At 40.1% G+C, this 10,759-nt stretch overlaps 1 protein-coding gene and 1 pseudogene across 2 annotated transcripts; both read right to left on the reverse strand.

The window, feature by feature from the left end:
* Positions 1–1,382: 1,382 nt before the first annotated feature.
* Positions 1,383–2,153, reverse strand: LOC127431335 (28S ribosomal protein S12, mitochondrial-like; annotated as a pseudogene).
* Positions 2,154–5,685: 3,532 nt separating this feature from the next.
* Positions 5,686–10,486, reverse strand: LOC127431316 (neuronal PAS domain-containing protein 4B-like). Of its 2 annotated transcripts, XM_051681708.1 has the most exons (8): positions 10,066–10,486; positions 9,469–9,620; positions 9,013–9,115; positions 8,582–8,873; positions 8,370–8,482; positions 8,138–8,273; positions 6,444–8,017; positions 5,686–6,340 (listed from the first exon to the last, which is right to left on the reverse strand). In XM_051681708.1, exons 1-8 carry the CDS (start codon positions 10,238–10,240, stop codon positions 6,315–6,317), a joined length of 2,571 nt encoding a protein of 856 aa, XP_051537668.1. In that variant the 5' UTR covers positions 10,241–10,486; the 3' UTR covers positions 5,686–6,314. The 2 variants fall into 2 exon arrangements, with proteins under 2 accessions (XP_051537668.1, XP_051537669.1); XM_051681709.1 differs by lacking the exon at positions 9,469–9,620 and having other exon boundaries at positions 10,066–10,238.
* Positions 10,487–10,759: the final 273 nt, after the last annotated feature.

Below are 10,759 nucleotides of genomic sequence, written 5' to 3' on the forward strand. Positions count from 1 at the left end.
GGACTCAAAACACAGTAAAAGCAGTTCTCGATGTATTTTTTCGATGTTGTCAAACAAAATGCTGGCACATTTGACAATATATGCATTGCTCTAATTGGCATGCAAGAAGAGAGTGAGCGAACCAAGCTTGACAGCTACTGGGATTTTCAGAATAGTGAGATATTTTCCTTGTTATTTTGCTGTTAAAAAATAAATGAACTTTTCTACAGTACATCGTGGGCATGTGCAGTCTATGGGTCATTGATAAATAAGGTTGTCTGAGGTGATAAAAACGTGAAATCTAAAAAATAAAAAAAATAAAAAAAAAACTTGAAAAAGGGCTTTAATGAGATGACATTCAAAACTGTAAATCGGATTAACCATGAATTTTTAAGTCAAAAACATCAAGACGTTTTTTCAGGGTTACTCCATTTGATCGAAACAAAATGAATGTCTTTATGAAAAGGTGATTTTTTCTTCTCCATTTTCACTACCTACCTGCATGTTGGTCACACCACCTGACTTTGATTTGGTTGACAAAAGTTTATGAAATATTTATATTTTAGAACACAATTGTTTCACTGCTTTTTAATGTTGCTTTTGCCAATATTTCTTAAGAAGCATTATGAAATTAAAGTAGTAATGTTTTGAGAATAAACTCGTAAAATTAGGAGATTAAAGTTTTTGGAATGTGTAAGGAAAATCGAATTGAAAATTAAATTAAAATGCATAAATCTTAAAAATATGCTCAACATTTTTTTGTGTGTGTGTAGAAATATTTGTTGCGGGAAAAAAAATTACAAATTACTAGAAAATGTGTTTAAGCTATCACAATAGGCTGCAGCTTCATGGATGTGAAGAAATGGATGTGGGGGTTTTAGATAAATCCTACTTCACAACACTGCAGCAGTTATGTAGGACATTTAATTTATTCAGTAGAAAGAACCAGACATGCCTGTTTTTTTTGTGATCTGACTCAAAGGGAATCAGTGGTTATACATAAAATCTGCTTCACTTTGCTGTTAACCACATCACTTTGTTTGCACAGTCCATGACAATGAATAAGAACTTGCAAACATCAATAAATGAAAACAAACAATTATAGTACAAAAAGAAGAAAATGACAAAATCTTTACAAAAATCGTTTTATGTCAGGAAGTAGTAACTGAGAAGACCAACAGTTTCATTAATTTTTAACAGAGATTTGAAGATATCACAAACCACTACACAGAACAAGTTTTCAAAAATCAGAGCCAGAAATATTACAGTGCTTGTAGACACTCCCTGTCAAGGCAACATTGTAGGACTGACTTTTCAGCACAGTGCCAATGTTACATTGAGTTGGTGTTCATTTTGAAATCAACTAGGCAAGCCTGCAACAAACACTGTTCTGATCATAGGAATTACTGTTTCTTCTTTACAACATGTGCACAGCCATATTTGCCCCTTACTTCGGTAAGCTTGACTCCTGGTAAGTCCTGTGTCCTTCCACCTTGCACCAGCACCACATTGTGCTCCTGGAGGTTGTGTCCTTCCCCTGGGATGAACACAACAGCTTATTTGCCATTGGAGAGACGTACACGTGCACATCTGCGGTTTGCGGAGTTAGGCTTCTTGGGTTTCCTTATCATGGTTTTCAAAACTATAGCTTTGAGCTGTGGCCGCCTAAAAGTGGCACTGATCTTTGGAGGTGGTGAGGAAGGTTTACCTTTATGATGCATCTGATTGAGTGTGGCCATAGTCCTGGTAAATACAAGTCCAGACCAAAAAGGTAACAAATAGGATGCTGCAAATACAAACATGGAGACTGGCATCACTTTATTTTATTAAAGCTATTATTTAATGTCATAAATTAAGAAATGAAGTCAAAACTATCATTATTACTATTTGGCTGGATTACATCTGTTATTATGCTTTTTTTTCCACACATGTATTTATGTATGTATGCTTGCTTTAATAAGATTTTTTTAACATCTTTGCCATTATGGCCACAGTTTTGTTTTTTCTTCTTCTTCTTCTTCTTTTTTCTGTAAAGCTGCTTTGGGACAATATGTTTAGTAAAAACCGTTATAATAAACTGAAATGAATAGAAGTTAATAGAAGTTGACATGTTTGTAAGATTCACCCTGCAGAACTGACAAGAGCATTGGTCTCAGACTTCCAATACAAGCCATCTTAATTTCTCTTTTAAAAATTGTGCAAAGCAATTACAAAATTAAATTACTACACGATTCAGACGTGCATGTGCTCTGTGTAACTGTGAGACATGTAAATATACTGTGTCAGTGCACAATAATTATTCTCACTGTACCTGCATTGACGCTGTTCTAAAAATGATTGTCCTAGGTTTCTAAAATATTTTGCAGTATTAATATCTGTCACTACACATTTACTGTCATGTTGAAAACACATTTATCCTGAAAGAATCTTCCTCGATTACAGACCTTAAACGAGCTAAGATTAAACTACTTAATACTGGCATCTAGCAGATAAGCATTCACATTTAATAGAATGTTAAAGGGACAGTTCACCCCAAAACTAAAATTCTGTCATCATTTACTAACACTCATGTGTCAAACCCATTTGACTTCCTTTTTTCGTGGAGCACAAAAGGAGATATTAGGCAGATTGTTAGGGAATGTACTGACGGCCTCAGTCACCATTCACTGTTATAAGCATTGCAAAGTGAATGGTGACTGAAGGCCGTTAACACCAAACGTATTTTCGTATCCATCTGCACTTTTTTTCTATGAAAACGTGCGTTAGACCGACGTCTTTGACCCTTACATCTCAAGCAGGAGCGATGCATATTTTAGACGCTGTGCCAAGTTAAAAAGAACTTAAACTTTTTTTTTTGGGGGGATTTTTCCCTTTTTCTCCCCAATTTTGCATGCCCAATTCCCAATGCGCTCTAGGTCCTTGGTGGCGTAGTGACTCGCCTCAATCCAGGTGGCAGAGGACAAATCATGTCTGAGACAGTCAATCTTATCACGTGGCTTGTTGAGCGTGTTACTACGCGTGTGCTTCATGCTATTCTCCGCGACATCCATGCACAACTCACCACGTGCCCCACCGAGAGCGAGGACCACATTATAGCGACCACGAGGAGGTTAACCCAACATGACACTATTCACCCTAGCAACCGGGCCAATTGGTTGCTTAGAAAGCCTGACTGGAGTCACTCAGCATGCCCTGGATTTGAACTTGCGACTCCAGGTGTGGTAGTCAGCATCTTTACTTGCTGAGCTTTTATAGCTCAACATGTGTTAGGTGTGAACAACCCCTGAGGCTAACTGTACCTAACATACTGTCTATTCAGAATATGTAAAGGAAATATAATTCCCATGAAGTTCCATTTACAGCAGGACCATTTACCTTTGGGGATAGTTCATCCAAAAATGAAAATTCTCTCATCATTTACTCACCCTCATGCCATCCCAGATGTGTTTTTCTGCAGATCACAAATGATGATTTTTAGAAGATCATCTCATCTCTGTTGGTACATTCAATGCAAGTGAATGGTGACCAGAACTCAGAAGGTCCAAAAAGGACATAAAGACATCATAAAAGTAATCCATCTGTCTCCAGTGGTTAAATTAATATCTTCTAAAGTGATGTGATGTGTGTGTGAGAAAAAGATCAATATTTAAGTAATTTTTTTACTGTAAATCTACACCTTCACTTTCACTTCCACATTCTGGTGTGGAAGTGACTTTCACATTCAGCCACCTATTGGTTGGGGCTGGTCAAAGTTGGAGATTGATGTTATAAAAAAGGACTTAAATATTGATCTGTTTCTCAATCACACATATCATATCACTTCTGAGGCCATGGATTTAACCATTGGAGTATGGATTACTTTTACGTTGGCTTTATGCCTTTATGGCTTTATGTTTTTTTTTTTTTTTTTGAACCTTTTTGGACCATCTGAGTTTTGGCCACCATTCTCTCACTGCCTCACCCCTTGCAATACTCTATTGCTCGTAAATACTGTTAATATCACAATTATAATATTAAAATGGGCTATTTTAATGTGCTATTGTAGTGTTTATTTGTTTTTTGTTGTGCTGTATGTCTGGGTCAGGCATGTAACATTTGTTGTTCTGTGGTGGGCAGGGGCACCCAGTTGGCGCTCAACTAACCACAGTTCACAATTATGTATCATGTGAAATATCCTTTAATTTGAAATCCATTTTTTAAGTTACCTCCTTTTTGGAGGTTATTTTATTTTATTTTTATAAAGTTTTTTTTATTGGACACGCTGACACAATGACCACCAACCTTGGTGTGTGGTATTATAGAATACTGATTCTTGAATCTTTTATTGTTTATATAAGTTATGTTTATCAACATATATTAGTGTTTGCATACTGTACATGCACTAAATAATGGAAGAGATAAGTTTAAAAAGGTTATTTGCATATTTTTGAGACGGAATTTGCTGATAGGTGCAACGGAAATATTTGATGCATTCTTTGTAATTCTCATTGATGACCACTGAACGTCAGCATTGAGCAGTCTCTTAAGACAGGCTTAAAAAAAGTGTCAAGACATTTCAAATTGATACTTTTTGTAAAGCTAGTGTATGTGATTACTTGCAACATTTGTACGCATTTAATTGTTAAGAAAATTCTTCGTTTTAAGTTATATCATGGCATTAACACTTTAGTACAGAACATTTTTTGTTCATCTTTGAATAATCCAGACAATGCAGAAAGTTTTATTTTATTTTTATTTATTTTTTTCATTCTTTGTAGAAAACAAGATGAGAGTGTCTTTATATTTGCATTTTCATTATGATTTAGGTGGGCATGAGCTGTTTGTGTTGATGTATCTGGAGGACGTTGAAGAGCAAAGGAGCAAAGAAGGGAGAGATGAGTTAAAGAGGTATGGGTGAGTCACAAGGAGAGAGGGTACTAATGAATGGGAGGAATGAATGAGAAAGCACAGATGTGTGAAAGGAAATTCAATGGACTGACTGGAGGAGTGGGTGGAAAGCAGGATGAATAAGCACCTAAAGTCTTTCGAAGTACTACCCTATTCCATTTTCTTCTTTCTCTTTTGAGTTCAGTCTATTTTTATTGCCCTTCATCACTGAAAGTACATCATTCTCACAAGGACAGGAAGAGAAGACTGAGAGTGGGACCGAATTTCATTCAAAGAGTGTAGTGGGGGGACCAGCGTTATTTTTGGACATGAGGCCGTAAGATGGCCAGTGGTTCTGTGTGGGAGAGTCAGCACAGCACCTGGACATCGGACTCAATGAAAAGATGCATAACCAGATAATTACCAAATGTTTTAGGGGCATTGGAGGTGGAGATTGCAAATGGAAGAACTCTCCCTCAGCAACAAGAGAAAAAATGGAAGCAGAGATAGAGAGAGAGCACTGGGCAGACAGGAAAGGCCATATAGGGTATTATCATGCACAGTGAGCTTCCAGGTATAATAGGAAAGTGTGGGCTGAATATTCGCTGTTCAGTATACATTCAGTGAACATATGCGTGTGTATGTGTGTGTGTGTGTGAGTGAGTAGGAGGCTGATTGTCTCCACTGTGCATCTGTGTCAAGAGTGTACATCAGGAAAAATAGATAGCACCTCATCATTTGCGTCAGTCAGTCCTAGGAAACCATGGAGACACACTAAAAAGGCAGTGAATGAGAGGGAGGGAGGGCAGAGCACAATAGAGGGGGCAGCAACAATGAACAGACACTGATGCACCTCACTTTGATGCATTTAATTGAATCTCATATACATTACATATTTGGAAAACAAGAGAGCATGAAATTCAAAGATATTCTTTGTGGAAACAAAAAAATATTATATATTTACTAGGTATATCCTACGTAACAAAACTTCTGGATCTCCAACTCATGTTTTCTTAACGTATAAAACATAAAGGAATATCATTTATTATGGACTGTAAGCATTTCATGCACTAACACCAACACTTACTATGGACAAAGTTTAATGAAAATCAAATAGAGAGTAGGAATCAATCCTCTACTTAACCGTAGAACTCTACAATGGCTTAAGAAATACAGTTGTGATTCATTAGTATCCAACATTTTCTTTCTGTAAAACACAGTCTTCACTATAAGTGAATACAAAGTGGCACTTTGTAAAATTGCCTTATCAACTATACTTTAAGTATTTTCAGACAGTCCAATATAAATAGGATGCATGTTCATGTGACTTCATGATATTGAATTATAAACATAAATAAATTCTTCTCTCTTCTCTCAGTTTGGTTTTACTCCACTACATTATTTCAGGAAAATATTTGTGTAAAAGATGACAATATGCCATACTTCATCAATTAAGTCACAGACTTATGTTAAAACATGTGGTTACTGGTTCCATCTGTAAGAAAAAGAGACACAGAAAGAGCCAAGTTTAGACATGAAATCTCAGAAATATGGAAACTTTATACTAACGAAATCTGAAATTCTTTTTAATTTTATACCTTGGTAGAAGATCTGTTGTCCACCTTGATAAGGGAGTTGATACAACTCAGTGTGTTGCCTCATGGCAGGAGTCATTGGGACAGCTGCCCCAAACACAGGTTCCATGGTGACCAGCTCCTCTAGGAGGGACTGGGCACAAGGCATAGCAGGGGTGAGGGCAGGAAGGCCTGGAGCTGTGACAGATCCTTGGGAGGCTGGGACAGTGGAGGGCGTCATTGGAGGCATCACCTCCATGTCCATCTCACTCTCAGTGAAAGCCTTTCTCTCGTCTGTTCGCTCTTCTTCCTTCAGCCCACCCCCTGCCATGCAATTACAGTGCGTCGACTGGACGCTACAAAGGTGGTGTACACCAATCAGAGTGACTTTCTCCTGTGTGTGGACAGGAGAGCAGCTGCTTATAGGGGTGCAAGGGGAACACAGAGTGTAGGAGAGTGAGGATGAAGATGAGTAAGGCGAGGGAGGTATGGGGGAGGTGGAGGAAAGATTTGGATGAGGGACGCCATCTAATGCCTTCTCCTCAAACATAGAGACATAATTGTGAGCCAAGGAGGAGTTTGGCCCCTCAAAAGATGCAGTGGAATTGTGCATGGATTCATGATTAGGGGGAGTTGATTTGCCTTGTGGTTGTTCGTGACAGAAACCTTCAGCTAAAGTGCTTATATACTGAGCCAGAAGTGAGATCTCCATTCTCTCTCTCTCAATGTATTCCACCTGAGGGAAAAAACTCAAACGGGGTTGTTTAATGGGTGAGGCCTCTGGGGTTAAAAGGCCTTCCGGGGGACCATAGAATGGGAAATGAGGGACGTCTACATATAGAGGTCCCCTGATCTCTGGCAATGCCATGATAATACATTCATCACTCCCTGGGCTATTGGGAATAGGAGGAAATGTCTCGTGAAGACGTTTGCGGCAATGTTGAACTGGCACTGTTGACCCAACACAAGCAGACATGGTCACTGGGTGATTTGCTGAGGTCATAGGCTGCCTCATTTTACCTGCAGCACCAATACCTACTTTACTGGGGTCTGATTTAAAGGACACGCCACCAAACGTGAAACTGCCCTCTGCTAGACTAGGGGTGTAGGGTGGTGTACAGATAAACTCCTCTGAGCTCTGGCGCTTAGGAGCTTTGAATGGAGGAAGGGGTGGAGGGGCGGCATGGGTTTGGGGAATTGAAGAAAGAGATGGGATATTGTTCAAGTTGGTCAGATGTTCAGGAGAAATTGTCAGGGCTGATCTATCTGGCTGCTCTCTAGTTTCTGCAAGCCACATCTGGTGACTGCCATGTGGTTGCGGGTGGCTCTCTTCATCCTGAGAAAAGCCCTGAAGAGGGTTAGGGCCAAGTACCATGCTGGATGGGCCAGAGGCACTAGGAAGCTCCTCAGAGGAACTCCGACCAGACGTGGTGAAGCTGAAGTCGAAGGACTGGGATGACAGGCCACTGCTGCTGGGTGTGAAGACCTGGTCTGGGCTGGACAGAGGGTCAGAGGACTGGCGTGCCTCCTGGTACAGGAGAGCCAGCTGGTTCTGCTCTGAGTACAACTGCTGACGCACTGACCAAGCTTCAGACTCACTAAGGGATGGACAGAGAGAAGGACAGACTGTTAGGATTTTTCAAAGTACAATAGCAAAAATTTTGTAAATACTTAGCTTTACAGTATATTAAAAGCTAAAATGCTGGGAGTCTTTGTACCTTATGACGTAGTTGTGGCAGTTGATGGGATATTCTCCAGTCTCCAGCTGAACAACGATATAAAGCCAGACCCATGAGTTGTCAGCCGCCTCTACTTGGACCACCATCTCCACCTGCCTCTCACCTCCCTCATGCACTGAGAATGGACACAATGACCAATTAATACACCACATAATACACACTTAACATGAATCTGAATCTCTAAATCTGTCTCATCTGAATCTGTACTCACATAAGGCGCAGTGCTGTGCAGATGCATGGGAGAGATCGCGAGGATGAATCAGACTATACCACGAGCGGGAGCGCAGAATCTCTATGCCATAACCAAGGTACATGCTTACACTGCTTGAGAAAGAAAAGACAAGGTGATTATTCCCTCGCTTGTAATACGTATTCATCACAACACTGGCAGGGAGACAAAAGGCACATTTACTGGACTTATACCTGTCCTGGGCTGCATGGATTCTCATGTCTCTGCTATGCTGTGACTGGAAACAGGCCAGGAGGAACGGTTGCTCAGCAGGTGGAGTGGGAAGAGGGTTACTGGCTGAAGAAAGGTGTGGGACAAGGGACTCCAGGGGAGAGCAAAAACACACCCACACTGGGTTGGAGGTCCAGTAGGAAGAAGCGTGGAAGGGAGGTGGCAGGCAGCGCGCTCGTACCAGCGTAAGTTTGTTCCTTGATCCCTGCCTCCTCACAAACTTTGATGTGCTGAATCGGCAGCGAAAGAAGCGGTCTGGAAAAAAAGAATGATAATCAAAGAAGCTGATCTTTTTATAATGTATACATAGAAACAGTTTAGCCCATAATGAATCCTCAATTTGTTTGAAATGTTATGCTTAAAAATATGGTGGCAAAGCAGCAGTGTAAATTACCTGTGTCAGGTGTGGTGATTGGCACAAAGTTGCCCCTCACGATTAAATGGTTGGCTGGGTCAATAATGTCATACACGCTATCACTCTGAGCGACCAGATCAACCTGATTGAACAGCAAATAATTATGATCAACATGCACCTATAAACCATTCAATTTTTACTGGAATTAAAAAACAAGGCTGTGAGAGCATGCACTGTATTCGTCAATATCTCGTCAGCTGAACGATCAGCACCGCTTCAAACAACAACAAACAACCATTCAGGAGACTTTTAATCTATCCCTCACAGCCTCGTTTTCATTCCCGACAAAAACTTAATTCGGCGCTACTCTGAATAAGGTCTATAGCTAAACTGCTCGCGAGGAGTTTGCCTGATATAAACTACTGACAAAGTTACACTTGCAACTCATTTTTTATTTTTTATATATATTTTACATTTTATACTTTTGATTCTCACCATGGAATGACCAAGGTGCTCTGCGACGTTGTCCGAAAGATACAGTAGTTTTCCTTCACTCGTCAGCACGAGGAGAAAGCCCGGTAACGTGTGCTCGAGCTCCGAGAGTTCTGGCAAAGACAGGGCGCCCCCGCTCCCATCATGACCTGCCGCTAATGATAAAGATAAAACGATTAACTCAAGATGATTCAGTTCATTTAAATTTATTTATATAGCGCTTTTTAAAATACATATTGTGCCATAGCAGGTTTACAGAAAATAGAGAAAATTTTTTTTTTTTAAAAATGGAGAAATAGAAAAAAGGCTCAAATTTAAACGTAATATCTGAGGCTTATGAAAAAAGGTAGGCTACAATGTACATTTTGATCTTAATCCACAGCAGTGAGAGGGTAATAGGCTATGGCTCAACATCAGCACCACAGACAGAAGTCATGCTACTTTTCAGAACTCTGGACAGAGGCAAAGTTTCAGATTCAGGCTCAGATAGGCCATGTCCTACCATATTTAAGTTGGAACATATACAGTCATTCCTTAATCACAACAACTTCAGTCACAACATTATCTTTCAAAAGTTCTTTAAAAGAAAGTTTACCCTACCTTGAGCGAAAAAGAGGGACTTTCTTGTGTAAATGCAGGCAAGGGACATAATGTGAAGATACGAGAGACGAGCTTTGTCGGCATCGGAGATGGGGAGAAGATCCTTCAAGTTGCGAATTTCTGCGTTGATTTGATCTCTCCGAGCCTTCGATGCTCCTTTGGTGGACCGATACATTTTCTTGTATGTGGCTCCAAGAGCCGTTTCTGGGCGAAATTGCCTTTTGGTTGACTGCCTCCAAGTATTGCTACTCAGCCATCATTGGGGCTACTTCTTTTGACAATATTTCAAATATTTGAAACAAGTAGAACTATGCATAGAGAGAATCATTTTCCTTCGTCCATATAGGCTATCCTCTATCGTCACTTAAGTTTTACTATTGATGTTCTGTTGATTAATTATTTGGCCAACTCTCTCTCTCTCTCTCACTCTCTCTCTCTCTCTCTCTCTCTCTCTCTCTCTCTCTCTCTCTCTCTCTCTCTCTCTCTCTCTCTTGCTTGCTTGCTTGCTTTCGTATGAAGATTCTAATAGAACATTTTGCATGCAGACCCCTTTATATAGAGAGTGAGCCTGAACAAATGATGGGAGGGGGCGTGCATACATGGATTTGAGTCCAGGTATCTCCGCATATTGCTGCTGTCGTTCTATGATGATGACGTAGGATAAATAAGGGATCCCTTTCAACGCGCAGAGCCA

The sequence above is a fragment of the Myxocyprinus asiaticus genome, chromosome 40 (genome assembly GCF_019703515.2).
Source record: "Myxocyprinus asiaticus isolate MX2 ecotype Aquarium Trade chromosome 40, UBuf_Myxa_2, whole genome shotgun sequence".
In the NCBI taxonomy this organism is placed as follows: domain Eukaryota; kingdom Metazoa; phylum Chordata; class Actinopteri; order Cypriniformes; family Catostomidae; genus Myxocyprinus; species Myxocyprinus asiaticus.

Bases quoted from the DNA above. Each gene is read 5' to 3' on its own strand.
- LOC127431316 (XM_051681708.1), bottom strand. From the start codon at position 10,240: ATGTATCGGTCCACCAAAGGAGCATCGAAGGCTCGGAGAGATCAAATC. The intron at 9,621-10,065 runs GTAGGGTAAACT...CTTTATCATTAG, and splicing joins GTCCCTCTTTTTCGCTCAAG to CGGCAGGTCATGATGGGAGC. The intron at 9,116-9,468 runs GTGAGAATCAAA...CTGTTCAATCAG, and splicing joins AGCACCTTGGTCATTCCATG to GTTGATCTGGTCGCTCAGAG.